At 52.4% G+C, this 18,418-nt stretch overlaps 1 protein-coding gene across 1 annotated transcript in view; it reads left to right on the top strand.

The window, feature by feature from the left end:
• The window catches only part of KSR2 (kinase suppressor of ras 2), a gene marked incomplete at both ends in the record, with an annotated part of 54,519 nt that overhangs the window by 29,960 nt on the left and 6,141 nt on the right, over positions 1-18,418 (top strand). The window contains 5 exons of the mRNA XM_008941685.1: positions 4-74; positions 3,066-3,107; positions 3,397-3,463; positions 4,801-4,849; positions 5,533-5,900. Coding sequence (XP_008939933.1) covers positions 4-74; positions 3,066-3,107; positions 3,397-3,463; positions 4,801-4,849; positions 5,533-5,900 — 597 coding nt within the window. The remainder of the gene's footprint in view (positions 1-3; positions 75-3,065; positions 3,108-3,396; positions 3,464-4,800; positions 4,850-5,532; positions 5,901-18,418) is intronic.

Genomic DNA, 18,418 nt, shown 5'->3' with positions numbered 1-18,418 from the left:
CAGTGCCACCCCCCCGTCCCCCCTGCACCCCTCCCCGCAGTGCCCGCGCCAGCAGAAGCAGTTCAACTTGCCAGGTACCGTGAGCCCCCTGCCACCCGTCTGCCTGGGGCTGGGGGGAAGGGACAGAAGCTCTAGGGTTTGGTGACCCCGTGACACGTCACTTCTGGAGCAGAGACCTCCCTGCAGGTCTTCTGAGATGTTGTTGGATGTTGTTGAAAGCAGAAACCACAGGGGCAACCCCACGTTGGGCAAAAGCATCTCTTTGTGGGGACCTGGATGTCTTTGCTGCCACCTCCTTGACTCACAGTGGGGTGGGGAAAAGTTGGAGGCAGAAATGAGCTGCAAGGATGAGTTTAGGATAATTCAGGCTGGGAGGGAGTTTGGGAATCTCTAATCAAACCTCTGACTTGAAGCAGAGCTCAAGGCTTGATCCAGTTTGGTCTTGAAAACCTCCAAGGATGGAGCCAGCACAACCTCTGTGGGCAACCTGCTGTGCTGGAGGCTACAAAAACATTTCCAGGCATGACTTCTCTATTTGCCCATGGAATTTCCTCAACAGCAAATGGGAAACAAGGTCCTAACTCTCTACAGGAGTAACCTGGGTTGACTTCAATGTGTCTTTAGGGTGAGAGGCCTCCAACAAGCTTGTTGGGAGCACCTGTAGGATGATGGTGGGGAGTAGCTGATGTTGGGGCTATCTGATGTAGCTTGTCCCACTGAGTCTTGCCTGGGCATCTGGGACCCTTCTGCTGCTGGAGCTCAGGCTCTTCAGGGATGGTGGAAGAGGTGATTTGGTCAAGGTGGCTGCAGGACACGGGATTTATATTAATGGCCAGAGAAAGCTTCCAGCCTGAGCATGTGCTGAAGCCTCTCCCAGTACAGCTGCCTTTGGGATGTCCTTGGGGCAGTGCTGCTGTTCCAGGGAAGGTCCCTTCCTGCAGTAGAATGGCTCAGTTGAGTGTGGAGGGGCTCAACTGTCCTCAGCCCCCCACCTGCCTCTCCAGCCACTCCCAAAAAGGGCTTGGGAAGGAGGAGCCAGCTCTGAGGTGCTGAAGGACTCACGGCTGCCCCAGGGCTGGTAACCCCTGTGGGGTTTGGTCTTTGGCCTCAGTTGGGAAGTTGGGGTCCCTCCTGGATCCCCAAAACCCCAGGGGTTAACAAACTGGTCTGGTAGGAAGGAGCACAGAGACAGCTTCTCTGGAGGAACCAGATGGCACCTTCGTGCTCTGCTGATCCTGCTGCACCATGAAGATTCCTCCCTTCTGTCTTGACAAGCCTTCAGCTAGAGAGGAGGAGGAGGAGGGAGGAGAGGGGGGGGATTTGACTGACAGGATCCATTTCCACAGTAACAAACATTTCTAAAAGCTGGGAGAAAAAAAATAACCCAAACCACCAACCAAACAACACAGGTCCTCGTGTGCCAGGCTGCAGCTGGGCATGAGTCGGGCTCGACGGAGTGCCCAGGATGCTGGAGGGGTGAGGAAGACAGCGGAGGAGCTGCAAGGAAGCACTTGAGCACCCCAAGGAGTGGCGTGACCCATCCATCGAGGAGGGGCTTGACTCCCACTCCCCAGGTTGGGATTTCACCAGCTGCAGCCTCTGAGTGTCCAAGTCCTGGGAGGACCGTCCACAGCACGGCTGCCAACCTGCAAGCACTGTGCTGGTCTAGCTGAGCTCGTGGTGGCCCAGCCAGAGCTGAAGCATCCTGATATCTTGGCAGTGTGATAGTTGGGCTTGCAGCCATTAACATCCCAAAACTCCTTGCTGGGCAAGCCCTGGACCCTGCCTGGGTCTGAGGGAGAAGGGACAGAAGGTCCGAATGGTGACACTCTTCTGGAGCAGAGACCACGATTGCAGGTCTTTAGAGATGTTATTTCATGTTTTTTTTTTTAAGCAGAAATCACAGAAGTAACCCCACAGTGGGCAGCAGCATCTCCTTTTGGGGACCTGGGCATGCTGCTGATGCCACCACAGCAGAGCCAGGACAGGGAGCCCCTGCCATGCTTGCCTGGCCAGCAGAGATGAAGAAGGGCAAGATTGGATCCCAGCATCTTGGGTGGGTAGTCTCTGCTGGTCATGCCCATGAGGAGCAGAGCCCTGTGGTGAACAGGGGCTGATCTGACACTAAGCAGGACTTACTATGCTTTCATCTTCCCACGTGGAAAGTTCTCCGTGGTTCATCTCATCAAGATGGTCATCTTGGGGATTAGGATTTGAGCTTGGAAACTGAAACACGGTGACCTTCTTCTGCTGGAATTGCCCTCGAGTCTCCTTTGATCTCAGCTCAGGTCTGCTGAGGTCCTGCTGCAGAGCTGAGGTCACTCTTCAGGGTCTCCAAGCTGGAAAGAAGCAGCTGAGGAATGGTCTTTGGTGTCTTGAAGCTTAAGGAGAAGGTGCTTTCTGAGCTGCTGCCAACCTCTAGTGGCCTCAGCAGTTCTGTCTCTCTTCACACCTCTGACCTGCCTGCCCACGTGAGTTGAATCAGCCCTTGGGCTCTGCCTGCTGGTGGCAGGGAGATGGAGATAGAGAGTTCCACCACCCAGAGCCCTTCCCCAACGCTGCCTTTGAGCAGAAGCTCCTGGGGCTCGTGACAGCCACGAGCTCCTTCCAGCCCAGGAGGGACACATCTCTGAAGCATGGCAAATATGCCCAGCTGGATGGGCTGGATTGGGAAAAACCAGGCAGCAGTTCCCAAAGACTGGTTCGGAGCCCAGCACTCAAACCCTCTTGGTTCTGTTGGCAACCAGGTGTCTGAATCCCACCCATGACTTTGGAGATGACATCACCACTCTCCGAATGGCACAGAGCAGTAGCTGGTGGTGGCAAAAATTCAGTTGTTGTCCAGCTAGATCTTTAGAGGGTTAAGGTCTTCATTTTGTTTTGCTCTGGGCACCCTATGTGTCATTGTGGGTGGCATCCTCTGGAGGTGGGAGAGGTTGGGCCAAGCAGTGAGGGTGATCCAGACGTGGGGCTTGTGTTTCGTGGTGCAGGACTGGGTGAGAGTTGGGGTGTCTCCAGTGTCTGTCTCTGCAGGTCAGTGTTTAATCCCCTTTTCCCTTTTCCAGCTTCCCACTACTACAAGTACAAGCAGCAGTTCATTTTCCCAGGTGAGTCTCTCTGGAGAATCTCTCCTGCATGGCCAGCTCCTCCAACCCCTGGATTTGTGCAGGGGAGGTTGTTCTGGGCTGGGATTTCTCCCCAAACTCAACACACTGCTGCAGGGCCGTGCACTGTGAAGATGCAGCAGGGCTGGGTGGCTCCAGGTCTTACCTGGCTATAGCTAAGGGTGTAACTAAACTGGACCTGGGGACAAAGGGAGGTTTTCATCAGGATTTAGTTTTTCTGGGTGCTCCTGGTGCCTCCCAGCCTGCTCTCACCCTGCTCTCTTCTCCCCAGACGTGGTGCCTGAGACGCCGACCCGAGCCCCGCAGGTGGTCCTCCACCCTGTCAACTCCAACACCATGTGAGTGCCTCCTCCTCCTCCTCCTCCTCCTCCTCCTCCTCCTCCTCCTCCTCCTCCTCCTCCTCCTCCCAGCTACCTTCACCTTTTCCTCCCCAGGCAGCACATCTTCTGCACCCTGCCTCCTCTGGGCCAGCTCCCCTGGCTTTGCAGGACCAGTCTGGGGCTCGGAGATGGTTGGGGTGAAACCCTGGTGCTCCCACTGCCCCAAGCCAGCTCACGGCTCTGGCTCATGTCTTGAGGAGGAAAAAGGTTGAGAGGAGAGAGCAGGGGATTGATTTATAACCCACAGCAATGCACCTGCCCAGCACTTTGCTGTCAGAAAAAAAAAATGACTTTCAGTCCAAGGCAAAAGCCTCGAGACATTGAAGCCCATGCGATTAATCTTTTAGTAGATTATAAGCAGAAAACCAAGGTCTCTGAGGTAGTTTTAATAAAAGCAGTCCTTGCAGACCCACCATCACAGAATCATCGAATGGGTTGGGTTGGAAAGGACCTTAAAGATCATCTAGTTCCAACCCCCCTGCCGTGGGCAGACATGTTTCCCACTGTACCTTCAGGTCCAATAAACTTTGCACCAAAACTCGTTAGGGAAGGATTTTACAAGGCAAGACTTTAACAGATTGGTTCTCTCTCCAGCTGCCCTGTGCTCTGTGTCCAGCTCGCCGCCTCTCTCCAAACCTCCTTGGCTGCTGCTGAGGGGGACTGGTGGATCTCACCCCTGGCAGGGATGAGGATGGGGTCACTGTTGGTGGCTGGGAAATTAATGGCAAAGTGGTGAAGTCAAAGCCTTTTATTATTACTTTTTTCCTTCTGTGCCTAAAGCAAGGTGTTAGATGTAGGGCTGGACAGGTTTGTGTGGGCAAATAGCTTTCAATGGGTAAAATGTGTCCCTTTCTTGCTCATCCCACTGGAGATGACCTGGAAATAACCCCAGGCTTGGCTGGGTTAAACAGCAGACTCTGCTCCGTGAGGTTGGATACCTCTCCTGAGACCCTTGCTGCCTCTGGGAGGAGAGGCTGTTATTTATGTTATTGATAATAATAATTTATAATACATTCGTATCATGCTCGACGAATGCAGTAATTAACATCACTCAACCTGGCTCTCCTCCCCCTCCTCTGTGAGCACCCGGGGCCATCCTGGGGGATGGAGACAGCCAAGGGGTGGGTGGGAAGGGGTTCCTCTCCCAAATTAGCAGCCAGCCTGGTGATACTTCTCCTTGACCCCTCTAGTCCTGGTGTGGAGTGATGCTTGTGGGAAGCAGGACTCGGTGCCCACACATGCTCCCCACTTAAGTGTGTTTTCACCCAGTAATAACTCAACAATTCTTTTCACAGCCTGGGAGGAAACCCCTTGCTTCAAATTGAAGTGGAGCCCACCTCGGAGGTGAGATGGCTGACCTCTCCTCTGCTTCATGGGTCTTTGGTTTATAGGTATCTTGGGGCACGTTTCACAGGGACTGGATGGGTTTAGCTTCTGTGCAGTGAAATTGCTGCTGATTGAATTAATGACCAGGTTTGACCCTGCCCAGACACGTGGCCCCACCTCACGAAGAGGGACCCTCATGGGCTTCATGTCTCCCCTCAAGTTCATAAGTCAACAAGCTTTGTTGAGAAGCATTAAAAATTTGCTGGAGGGAACGGGGTGGAGGGTGAGGATGGGGATGCAGCTTTTAATAGGGGTTGTAAATCCTGTGGAAAGCTTATACAGAGAGCCAAGGGAAAAGCCAGATCCCTCCCTGGGGCCTGGGGGCTGGGAGGTGGCAGGTGGGGGCTGCTGGTATTAGCAGAGCACAGCCATGGTGGGATGAAATGATGCTTTCAGAGGAATTAATTAAATGTCCCCATGCGTGGCTCTCATGTATTTAACCCTGGGGGAAATAAATGCAACCTTGCAAAATCTGGGTGTCTGCTGGCTTTGCACAGCCCATGGCTGCCTGGTTGGCATCGGGAGGTTCCTGCTGGGTTTCTCCAGGTCTGAGCAAGCAGCGGGGGGGGGGTTAGTGGGGTTTGGGCCACATTCCCTTCCATTTTTTCACCCCCCATTTCACCCCCCTCACCTCCCTGCAGAACGAGGAAGGCGCCGAGGAGGCTCAGGAGTCCGAGGACGACTTCGAAGAGATGAACCTCTCGCTCCTCTCCGCCCGCAACTTCCCCCGCAAGGCCAGCCAGACCAGCATCTTCCTCCAGGAGTGGGACATCCCCTTCGAGCAGCTGGAGATCGGTGAGCTCATCGGCAAGGGGCGCTTCGGGCAGGTCTTCCACGGGCGCTGGCACGGGGAGGTGGCCATCCGCCTCATCGACATTGAGCGGGACAATGAGGACCAGCTGAAGGCCTTCAAGAGGGAGGTGATGGCCTATCGACAGACCCGCCACGAGAACGTGGTGCTCTTCATGGGAGCCTGCATGAGCCCTCCCCACCTCGCCATCATCACCAGGTAAGCTCCCACGCCTTCTGCTCAGCCAGGATCCTCTTCTTCGTTTTCCAAAATGCCTTCCTGAAGTCAAACGTTACTGGGAGGCAACTCCGGGCCTGTCTCCCAAGGGATGTTCTCCATCTGCTGTGGTTGGTGCTGTGAAGCAGGTGGCAAACCTATCTAAATGGGTCCAGGCAGATTCATCTCCTATAGAAGTGGAGCTCTGAGGCAGGAGTGGTTTGTTTTAAGGGACAGGAATGAGCTGGTTTAACCAGGGGGGATGTAACCTGGTGGGATCAGCAGTTTCTGTCCTGGGGTGGTCTGGGTTTTTTTGCATGGTCAGGTCACTGGCTGGGTGGTGGGGTCTGGATGCTGCTTGAGCAGTCTGGGAAAGCCTCTGACTGTATAAAGCAGCTGGTCATGTGTGGACCCCAGGTTTCCAGAATAACGTGGTGCTGTGGAAGCAGCTCGGGTGTCTGAAGGCTCAGTAGGTGCAAGTGTCAGGTCCAGTGGTCTGGGAAAGAGCCAGAAGGGCAGCAGAGGTGGGAAAACCAGGTGCTTGTGAGGAGAGCTCGTGCTCCCTGAGCCTGTACCCTGTCCATGGAGGTCCCCTGACTCCTGAGGAGATAAACCCTGCAAGATAAGTCATGGTCTCTTGGAGCATTTCCTCCCTTTCCCAAAGCTGTTGTCTCTGTTACACCCCAATGTCAGTGCAGGACTAACAGAAGGGAGTCTGGGATGGGACCAGGGAAGGGAGTTTGGGGGCTTGAAGAGCTGCTGGGTGGGTGGCTGGTGATGCCTGGGGATGTTGCAGCAGGTTGTGGGGATGAGACTGCTGGAGGGGGCTTCTTGTAGCTTGTTGGGAAGCAAGCTGGCATCTGGGGTCTCCCAAACCATCTCAAACATCTCCAGAACTGTCTTGGTCTCAAGGAATTCCCATGTACCTGTAGACACTGAGCATCCCAATGTACACCCTGCATGGGTGGGCAACCACAAAATCCCTGGTGGCCCCGAGGCAGGGAGGCTGCAGCCGCTCCTGGAGCAGCCGTTGGCATGTGGAATACATTTATTCCTGAGTATCCAGTTATTTACCTCACCTCTAGACCACGTCCTCACTGGTGGGGCTCAATGTGGAGCTGTGTTGTATCACACCATGGGTTACCTTCTCTTGGAGAAGTTTCCTCGAGGTGAAGTTGAACTTCCAGCCCCCTCCTGGCAGGATTTCAAACCAGCCTGCACTGGAATGGCAACGCCTCCAACAGCCATTAGTGATGAAATATTGCATCATCCTTCCCAAATATCCCAGTTCCCCCAGTCCCAGCTGGGCAGCTCTGCAGGTGCTGGGTTTGGGGCTTTGCTCTGCTCCCCTCCTTGCTCATCAGCAAAGGATTTCAACCCAAATTTGGGGCTCCTCACGTCGTCACTTGCTCCTTGCCCTGGTGGGTCCGTGGGCTGGGGATTTGCATCTTCTGGAGACAGGGTGACTTCAAGTAGGGGCTGACTCTCTCCAGCTGGGGACTGGCAAAAATAGCCTTTTTATTTTGGACCAAAAACTAGCCACCTGGGAAAATTCAGCAGCTTTTCAGATCCTCAGCTATTAGGCAGTTTCAGGCCAGAAGCTCTTTGAGAAGTGTGCCAACGTGTGTTGATGGGTGCGTCAGAGACCCCATCTCTGTGTTACTCTGTGTTGCTGCTCCTACCCAGAGGAAAATGCAGCTCCCTCATCCCCCTCCGTGATCCCTTTGCAAGCCTCTATTTGCTCAGCTTTTCAACCCTATTCAATAGCAAAACCTGGGTGATGTGTTTATTTTTTCATCTGGTAGCTCTAAACCCTTTTCTATTCTAATGCCTCTTTCCATAAACCCATAACGGGGCCATTTTTGACAGTTTGACAAAATAAATGTGTGCTCCAGTAGCTTGATGCATTAATGTGAGGGCTGGGAAGCATGTGGCTCCTCTTGTTTTGCTTCCCACCTGCACTCAGGCCTTTTTTTTTTTAAGGTCAAAGTAGAGCTTTATGGGATTGCCTGAAGTATAACCAGCATCTCTGAGCATTCCCTGCTCTTTGCCTACAACTGGCAACCCACTTTGAGCCGTGTTCTTGGAAGGCTGAATCAACATCATCATAGTTATTGGAAACCTGTTTGGTTTTTTTTTTTTTTAGGAAGCCCAGGGCTGCATGAGTGCAGAGCCTTTAGCCTGGAGGTCATCTCCAGATAGAATTTATTCCTCCTTGAGGCTTCCCGTGGGGCTTTGTGCTGCTGGTGCTGGCCCAGGAGGCATCTCAGTGCAAAGCATCCCTGGAATTTCCAAGGAATACTCCTTGTGCCTGCAGACCTTGTCAGCTCTATCTTGGGTTAAACAGTCTTGGAGGCTTCTTGGGACATCTCCGATGATCTTCTGTGGGGAAAAGCCTTGGAGCAAGGTCTCCATCCCATGGATGTTTCCTTTCTAGCCTTGATTGTTGGAATAAGCAGGTCTTTCCTAAGGGATACAACAGCCCTGAGGGGGCTTCTGCCATGTCACAGCCAGGAGCTGCCACTTGGGTGTTGTAGAGAGCGAGTATGGGAAGAGGACATTGTAGTGTGGACTGGGAATGGTCGAGGACACTGGGAATGGTCCAGGATGTGGCACTGGGGGAGGAGAGAAGCTGCTGACCCTACACATGGGAGGGTGTTCCTCTTCAAAGAGGCTTTTTCTGAAAGGATTCAAGTTCTCCCCATGGGTTTAGAGGAGTAACTTTAAACCAGGCTTTGCTGGGCGTGGAGGAAAGTCAGTCCCTGCTGTCCCATGGGGCTAGTTAGATACAAATCCAGGATGTCCAAATTTCCTCACCCCAAACACATCCCCGTGTGCACACATGGCTGTGTGCAGGAGAGGCTCCTTTTCTTCTGGGTGCCCAGAGGGTGGTCGCTTGAGGATGTTTTTTTCCACCAAAAAAAAGAGCAATTTCTTGTAGCTATTAAAGAAATCTCCGTTTTCCTGCTGGCACACTGGAAGCAGCTGCCTGGCCCTGGAAGGGGCTTCACCACGCCGTACTGGAGGGGGTTTATTTATAGATAGGTTTATTTTTACTTTTTCACATCCCTACGTGTTCCTTCCTGCTCATTTGTGATATTCAAGGATCGCCTCATTAGCAGAAAGAAATCTCCCCCTCCAAACACCACTGTCCGTGGGCAAAAGCTGGGAGGGGAAACTGAGGCAGCATCTTGTTTACAGTGTGATGCTTTGGGTTAGCCCTCTGGTTTTCTCTGCATTAACCACTGGGACCAGTCGTGATGTAGATGGTGGGATCAAGTGCACCCTCAGGACATTTGTAGATGACACTAAGCTGAGTGGTGGGGACAGGATCCATTCAGAGGGACCTGGAGCTAGAGAATTTGGCTTGTGTGGACTTCATGAGGTTCAACAAGGGCAAGTGCAAGGTCCTGCACGTGGATCGGGGCAACCCCTGGTATCAACCCAGCTGGAGCGGGGCCAGAGGAGCCCCAGCAATGCCCCGAGGGGGGAACCCCTCTGCTGGGAGCGCAGCAGGAGAGAGTTGGGCTGGGGCAGCCACAGAGGAGAAGGCTCCAGGGAGACATTCTTGTGGCCTTGCAGTGTCTGAAGGGGCCCTGTCAGAAAGATGTGAATGGTCTTTTTAGCAGGGTCTGTTATGACAGGACAAGAGGTGATGGTTTTAAAGAGGGCAGATTCCCAGAGAGCAGGAAGAGATTTTTGATGCTGAGGGTGTTGAGCCCCTGTCCCAGGCTGCCCAGAGAGGTGGTCGCTGCCCCATCCCTGGAACCATTCCAGGTGAGGTCGGCCAGGGCTCTGAGCAAGCTGCTCTAGTTGGGGATGTCCCTGCTCCCTGTGGGGGGTTGGAACTAGTTGACCATGAAAGGTCCCTTGCAACCCCAACTATTCTATGATTTTTTGAGTTGTCTCCTTAATGTGACTGTCTGGGTCACGAAGAAAAGGGAGAAATTCAGCATCCTTTTGCAATGGGAGGTGGTGACTCCAAAGAGTGCTTCCATCAGAGCCTCTAATAGATTTTCTCTTGGGTAATGAGCGGTGGGGACAGTTAACATTCATCTTAATTAGTCTTGAGCAAGAACAAATGTGAGCCTTGGTGCATAATGGATCTCACAGAATGGCATCAAAGTCCTCGGCCCGGTGGAAATGAAAGGACAGAAAAAAATGCCGTGTTTGCTGCAAAGGGGCAAATGACAAGTTGGGTTTGCTGGTGTTCAGTGAGACAAAGCCAGGCCTGGGTGAACTCACGTCAGCTCCCTGGGGCTCCTAATCCCAGCCCCCGTCGGTGGCAGTGCAGGGAGGGGAGGTAAAGCCTCAGCCACCCAGGAGGTCCTTCAAAGGACAGAGGAACAGTTTTTTGATGCTATTAAAACAGCTCGAGCCACCCACCAAGGTAATGGCTTGTAGAAACTACCAGGGTTTAGGATTCTGGGTGTTCCTTCCAGGAGAGAAATTTAAAAAAAAAGGGATTTCGATGCTTACGGATCCTCCTTAAGGCTCCTGGGTCTGATTGAGTCTGTAATGAAAGTGGGGGGATCAGCGTGCTGGGTGCAGCTTTTGGGGGCACTGGTGGCTTTGTTGGGTGGGAGTGCTGTTTGCAGGAAGGGAGAGAGTTTAGGAGGGCTGGAAGGCAGGAGGGAGGAGGTTTGAGCTGGAGCTTGCCCCTGATTTCAGCTCCTGCTGACTTGCGTGGGGGGGGTTGGTACAGCTTTGCTGAGCAGATTACTTGGGTTTTAGTTAAAAGCTCCAACGTGGCACTGGGAGCCCGTGCAAAGACCCTGGGATCTGCACCCTGAGGTGATCCTGGGGGGGTTTTCACCCCTCTCTCACCAGGGGTGAGAGAGCAACTCTGGATTTGCAGGGTGCAACCAGGAGCCGACTCGATGGCTACTTGTGATCCCATCCAGGGCTGCTGTGATTTATGTCCCTGCTGTAATGCACCAGGAAGACCAAGGAGAACATTGAAGAACATTAGGAATTAAGCTTGGCCATGGCAGGACTATATAAAGAGAATTAATTTGTCGAAGGTGCCTTTCAACAGAGGAAACTTAAGAGTATTTCTGCTGGAGAGGGAGCATCTCCCAAACCCTTCTCTGGAGCTGGTGGTTAGCAGGGGGGAGCTGAGGACGAACAGAAACCCAGTGCCTCTTCTCAAGATGAAAGGAGAGTTTGCTCTTTTTGCCTCTGTGGCAAAGCAAACATGCTTTAATAACAGGCAACCTGTCACAAATTCATAGGGAAGGTGTGAGAGCAAGAGATGGGAAGAATATCCAAGGTGCTGCAGCTCTATCTGACAGGATAACTTTTTTTTTTGCACTGCATGGGCTAAATGTTAGGATTTATTTTGATTTTATAGTTTATTTCTCTGCTGGCTTTTGGCAACATCTGAAGCCTGGCTGTGCTGCTGGGAGGAGGAAGCCCAGCTCCTCGCAGGGGATGCTCTGGACCTTGGTCCCTGGTGGTGTGGGGGAGCTCTGGACAAAGCTCAGCTTTAAACACTGGGCTCTTCCAAGCCTCTCCCTGTGCCAAACCTCCTGACATTTACAGTGACCCTGCTCAGCTGAGAAAGGTTTGGGGCTTGCAAATCGTCATGCTCAGGGAGCTGGGGGCTGACTGGATACTTAATGTGGTTTGAAGGATGTGGAAGGGGTGTAACCCGTTGTAGTGAAGATAAAAAGATTTGGGCTGCTTGTTTTTTTTCCTCCCCTGGGTGGCACATGGCACCAGGATGGGCTGAGCGAGCTGGTGTGTGCTGCTTGCAGCCAGCCCATTGTTCCCTCCAGGGAGCCATGGTGGCCATTTGGGCTTTAATGAACAACAAATTGGCTTTCACTCCCTATTGCAACCCAAGGATCTCAAAATACATCCTCTTACCCTTCTTTCCTGCCCTGGAAAGTTAAGTATGAGCTCTAAATCCTGCTCAACAGGAGGGAAACTGAGGCACGGAGCTGCCACGTTGTTTTCCTCCGTGCCAGGCTGGAGCTGCACATCCCAGTGCTGGATGTTTCCAAGCTGCCTTTCAGCTATGGCCCTTCTATGCCCACTCGTGGGTGTATTTTGGGAGCAGAAGCCATGAGGTCCTGCCTCCTCTCACCCTCCCCACGTTTGAGCACTCGATTTGGGAGCCAAAGCCTCACCTCCTGCCCTGCCTCTCGCTTGTTTTCCCTCCTCTGACATTCTGCTGCATTTTCCCTTTCCTAGCAGTTAAATAATGGAGCTCATAGATCATATAATAAATAGGTATTGACTTCATGCCACGGGCAGGATCAGAATTGATCGACCCGTGGGAATACACTCCTTTGCAATCAATAAGAGGCCATCAGGCTGGATAAATCCTGGTAACGACCGACAACAGCAGAGTCGATATGTGTATTAATATATACATTAAGCCAGTATATATCTTCTGTCTGGAGGCAGCGTGGCTTTGGGCAGCTTGTGGAGAGGGACAGGTTGGGGAGGAAAGGAAAATATCCTGAGCAAAGAGGAGGGCAGGGATGGGGAAAGGTTTGATCCTCTGCGAGGGTGTGTTTGAAGTTGAAGAGCTGGCTGCTTGGGTGCTTTGGAGCTTTCCTTGCTCCTCGGAGCATCAAATCCCCTTGGAGCACCACTCCTCTTGTAGAGGATGCTCCAGGGGAAGGTTCTGCTTTGTATTTTCAAAGCGTTTCCAAATGCCACGGCAGTGTTCCTCTTTTGGCCGTGGCTTCTTGGGGAAAGTCTCTCACAGAGTGGGACCGGGCGCCTGGCTAGAGAGGAAGGGATTTAAGTGGGTGATTAAGGGAAAGCCTGTGATTAAGTGCCCGGCAGAGGGATGGTCCCACCACATCCTTCTGCTCGTGGCAGCTCTTCCCTTTGCTCTTGAGTGACATCTCAGCATGACTCTGGGTTTTTATGATGAGCATCTTCAACGCCAGGGATCCTCTTTGGGGCCAGGCAGGGCTGTCTGCAGGGGCAGGTCCATGGGCTGGCATCCTCCAGCCTAGCCCAAGAAGAGGCTGCCCAGGGAAATAAATCCCTCCTGTGACAGCATTCTGAATTTTTTATTATTAATGATAATAATTATGACTATTCCAAAGTGGAGCCGGGTTTTAGCGAAGCAGCCCTCTCCATCAAAAGCCTCGTTCCTTCCTCCCCTTCAAAAGCAGGGTGTTTTTTAAAGATCTTTTCCTTCCTGAAGTTCAAAATAGCAGGAGTATCACGGTGAGGAGAATACATTAAGCTCCTTCAAAGGCAAGGAGAGGGCAAAGCGCCGTCGCCCAGCCCCGTGCACCCGGGCAGCCCTGTGGGAGCCGATTACCAGCCCACCCTTTCAAAAGGCAGCAAGTGGCACCCGAAGCATCGAGGATTTTCGGATGACTTGTTTGCAACCAGGGCTTTAGATAAGCTGCTGGGGCCCGGGGCTGCTTTGCATTCACCTTTCTCCCCGCTCTTTCCCCCGCAGCTGTAGAATAGCTCATCTGCTCTGACACTATCTCCTTCAAATAAAAAATGCATGGAGTTGGCTTTTTTTTTTTTCTAAAGAACTTGTTTTTTCCCAAGCTGCGATGGAGTTGGAGCTACTTTTCGGGGAGGCTTGATCCCCCTCCTCTTTCTCCCCCTCCTCCTCCTCCTTCTCCTCCTCCTCCTCTGGAGTTTTGGCTGTGCTGGCTGCAGTTATCTTGCATGCCAGCTGCTGGAGGAAAATTTTGCTTCCTTAAGTAATATCCATCAAAGGACGACGCTTCCATCGGGCAGAGATAGTGAGTGCAGGACGAGGGGAGCATCCTCTCTTCAGGGCTTTTCTATTCCCCCCACTCATTTTGCTCTGCAGAAGCTCCTCTGAGCAAAGCAGGAGCTGGGTCGCTGCAAGCTCCAGGCTGGGGACCTGGGCTTTGCCCTGGCCAAAAAAGTTGCTCGTGGGTGGTGACGAATTCTGTGTCTCCATGTTGGGGTTGCTCTGGGAGACTCGTGTAGAGCTTCAGTTCAGAGGTGTGGAGTTTGATGGGAAAAGTGTTTTCACCCCCAAGGGATGGTTCCAATGGATGCTGATGGTCAGATCGGGTCTGCAGGCTCCTGCTCCAGCACCTCATGGCACTGGGCTGTTGTCAAGCTTCTAGCTGCTGCTTCCCTCCCAGGTTGTGGTCCAGCAAGGATGGAAGGTGCTTCTTGGGACCCAGGGAAGAAGGAAACCACGTGTTGCTGTTGTTGAAGGAGATGGGAGTGGAGGAGACAGTGGTTCCCTGCTTGCCAACGGGCACAGCAAAGGCGAGGGAAATGAAGTAAAAGTTGTAATCCTGGGGCTGAAATGGTTCCACCCTAAATCTCAGGGTGCTGGGTGTGTGTGGCTCAGGGAAGAGCTACTTTGCATCACCAGGAGGTTTTGGTGGTGGCAAATCCCAGTGAAACCAATCTGGAGCGTCCCTTGGTGTGGCTGGGGGGACCTGCACCTATAGCACTGGGTGCTGCTGGCATCCCACGAGGGACAGCTGGCCAAGGAACCAGCCAAGCTTTTCTATCCACTCCTCCCCAGCTTTTCATTAGGGCAAAAAATAGTACATGTATCTATAGGCATGGGGTCTGACAAAGGCCAGCTTCCTCCTTAGACCTAACAAACTCAGTGCTGCTCGTCTCAGCATGACCCTGGCTGTCCTGGCTGGCTGTCCCTGCTGTCCTTGGGCTGCTGTTTAGGTGCTGAGGGCTCAGGGAGCTCGAGCTGGATGATGGCTCTGCTTGGCTCACACTGGTGCAGCAGGGAGAGCAGACATCGAGGCTGCCAGATTTCTTATTGATTTTGAGGAAAACAAAGCCTAGGGAGAAAAATTAACCCAAACTTCTGCTGCTCTTCCAGCCTTGTTTAATTTTTGAAATGTATTTGTGGCCATCTAGTTTCACAGCCAAACTTGTTGGCAAAAGAGAAAAACAAGCCAGTATGGGGAAACAGCTCAAGAACTTTCCAACAACCCAGGGCTTGTGCAGGACTGTGCAATATTCATTCCTCCCCTCTCTGCCGTGGCTAGTCCTGCTCAAAGAAAAACCTGATGAGTCCCAGCTCAGGGGCTCTGGTTGCTGTGGTCCTGTCTTAATATTCCCCAGAGGCTTCTTCTTTTCTGTGAAATAGTAAAAATCTGTAAACTGATGGGGAGTGTGGAAGCACCTGAGCAGCCTTTGCTCTGTCTTTCCTCAAGTGCAAATGGAACCTGTGAGCAGAGGTATTTTTATATTAAAGTACTTATTATTAATTCCTACTCTCTCCCTTTGTGTCTCCCCTGGGTGCAAAGCGCTGGCTATCACCATGGTATCTGAGCTAGTTCCCCATAAATCAATATACTCACAAGTAACGAGCTTCCTGGGGTCTGGCATTTATCACTTTGGGGTGTTCAAATGATTCTGTTTAATTTAATGGGCATTTAGGTGGATGGTTGGGCAGGGGGAAGAAAAAGCTCAAAAGACTGGTAACGGCATCAAGACCTGTGTGCAAGCGTTGTACCAGCAGCTCTGAAATTGTTCCTGCTCCTGAGCAGGAGCCACGTTGAGGTCTTCAACCCTACAGAGTGGATGGATATCAATGTAGAGGTGATGGCCATCAGTATTGGGAGGGAGGGGAAGAAAAAACACCCAGGGGTGGGGGATGGATGAGGCTGTTTGCACATCAAATGGCCAAAAAAAATACCAAGAGGCAGCACTCCAGCTCTTCCTCACTCATCCTCCCCAAATTGTTCCTCTGCACGTCTCTTTGGCTTGGCTCCCGTTGCTGATGTCTTCAGCCCACGCTGGTGAAATGCAGAGTGTTTATAAAGCAATTTGGGATTTGGCTTGCTTGGCTGAACACTTCAAAAACTCATTTTGAATAGAGAGTTGCATCTGCAGCAGGATGGGGCCACGGGGCTGGGACTGTCCTGGTGGCTCTGAGTAGCTTGGTCTAGTTGGAGATGTCCCTGCTAATAGCAGGGGGGTTGGACTAGATGACCTTTGGAGGTCCCTTCCAGCCCAGACATCCTATCATTCAATGATTCTAGTGCTGGGGAAGCTGTGAGCTGAGGTCGCACCAAGGGTTGAGGTGAACTTCTCAACACCAGGGACCTCTGGAAGGCCCTTTGCAGCTCCCTGGGCCACTCAGCTGGGCTGCCCCTGCTGCCTCGCAGCTCCGATTGGGATTTGGTGGGGTGCTGGGTCACCAACCTTCCTGCTTCTGCTGCTGGGTGGGATGGAGAGGTCTGGGAGGAGAAGCCAAGGATCCATTTCCGAATACGGAACTTCTGCGGTGAATCAGCCGGGCTCTGTCTGAAGACAGAAATCATCTGCCTTTGTTTCTGGTGTCAAGCGTAGGCGTGTTCTGGCCTCGTGACGTGTGGCTCAATGGCACGGTTCCGTGTAGACCTCTTGAAGTGGAAAGGCAGGAGCTGGTGCTCTTTGTGCCCGCCGCCCCTGCCCAAATGGGGAGCCATTGATGGCAGGCGAGGAACGAGAAGCGGCGAAATTGTTGAGCTCTGCCATGAAAAGGTTCTGCAGGTGGTGGTTGAATGGGCTCAGGTGCTGCATAATAGGTATCAACCAGGCTTTATCTCCACATTGGCAGCTCCTTCCCCAGCAAGAAAGCTCTAACAAATACCGGACGCTGGTTGAATTAATTCAGAGGAGTTATTTATTGAGGGGAGGAGGGAGGCACCTGGGCTGCCTTGGTGGCTTTATGGAGGTGTGAGGAGAGGTGGTGGCATGTCCCACCTCCACGGTGTCTCTACCCCGGTCTTGGTCCCCTCGTGCTGGGTGCATCTGGCGCCTCTTTAATGTGATCTCTCCTCAAATGAAGTGGAGAGATGGGAATCTCAGCCAAAAAGGGCTGCAGGCTCCACTCTTGGGGTTATCTCTTCAGAGAGGCAGAAATTTGAGGATTTTATTTTATATCTTTCTCTAAACAACCCTTTTCCAGGAAAACAGCCCATCTGAACTCACTTCAGGGCTGAAATCAAATCTCCTTCCACCGCTAATCTATTCATTGTATTTGCAAAGTCAGTTCCTGGCTAATGCAGACCACAAGCAACTTTCTGGAGTGGTTTCCTCAGGGGGAAAATAAAGGTTTGCTGGGGAGAGGGGAGGGCTGAGGGAACTCCCATGTGCACAGGCAGCTCATGGGAGGTGGCAGAAAGCTCGCCGCATCACAGAACTTAAAGCTTTTCAGGGTCATTTACCAAATTAGTGCCAAACAAACTTCATCCTGGGAAGGTGGTGGGAAGAAAGGTCGTGTCTATCATTATTTTGCACCCTTTCATTTCGGTCGCAGAAACCCAGGAGTATTCTTTATCACTTATTTCCAGGGAAGAGTTTGAGTGCTTGGATCCTAATCTTCAGACAAATTCGTGTTTGACTGCAGCCAAACTATTGCAGGAGATAGGAAGGAGTTTAGTTAGAGGAAGATCACGTTTGTAATTGTGGGTGCCTCACGTTTGTGCTCAGGGACGTGCTGAGACACCTGAGCAAGGGAAAGCATCACTGAGGAGGTGCTTGCATGGGTATGAAGAGGCTCTAAAATCTCCACAGCTCTCTTGTCTCTGGCAAGGATGTTTCCAACACAACCCGTGACAAAATGCTTTGAAGGATGTTGTCTCCCCAGAAATCTGTGAGATATGGGAATGGTCCAGTTCCTGCTTTGCTTCTTGACCTGTAAGTTGTGTGCTCTGCCCATGGAGGGACATGGAGCTTTTGGATTAGGAGCAGGAGGGTCCTTTGTACCCATGAGCTTCTGAAGAAGCATAGAATCAGAATCACAGACTGGTTTGGGTGGGAAGGGACCTTTCAAGGCCATCTAGTGCAACCCCCTGCAGGGAGCAGGGACATCCCCAACTAGAGCAGGTTGCTCAGCGCCCCGGCCAACCTCACCTGGAATGGTTCCAGGGATGGGGCAGGGACCACCTCTCTGGGCAGCCTGGGCCAGGGGCTCACCACCCTCAGCATCCAAAATCTCTTCCTTCTCTGTAGCCTAATCTCCCTCTTTGAGTTGAAAACCATCCTCCCTTGTCCTGTGCCAACAGGCTCTGCTCAGAAGTCTCTGCCTACCTTTCTGATAGGTCACCTTTAAGTCCTGAAAGGCCACAAGATCTCCTCAGACCTTTCTCCTCTCTAGGCTGAACAACCCCAGCTCTCTCAGCAGAGGTGCTCCAGCCCTGGCATCACCTCCGTGGCCTCCTCTGGCCCCTCTCCAACAGGTCCACATCTCTCCTGGGCTGAGAGCAAACAAGGTTTATTCCCAAAAAATCCTCTCCTGATCCCCCAAAGACCTGTGGAGAGCTCAGCTGTCCCCAGCTTTCTGGGGGTGAACCTCTACCACCCCTGCTCTGCCTCTGTGGGGACGAGGGGGGCATGGTGACTGTGCTGTGGTTTGGGGGGGTCACTGCTGCCATTCTCAATGTCCCTGGGGGGCTGTGCCTCAGTGTACTGCTCCGAGCCAGCCCTGGGGACAAAAAAATTCCAAGTGGAGCTTTACCATGATGTTGCATTCCTCATTTTGAAGGGTTTGCAATCCAGGGGAGCCACTGGGGGCACGGGCATCCCGC

Source organism: Merops nubicus, unplaced genomic scaffold, assembly GCF_000691845.1.
Source record: "Merops nubicus isolate BGI_N331 unplaced genomic scaffold, ASM69184v1 scaffold7836, whole genome shotgun sequence".
Classification (NCBI taxonomy): Eukaryota; Metazoa; Chordata; class Aves; order Coraciiformes; family Meropidae; genus Merops; species Merops nubicus.
The sequence above is the reverse complement of the archived record's forward strand: the minus strand, read 5'-3'. Positions and strand labels throughout refer to the sequence as shown.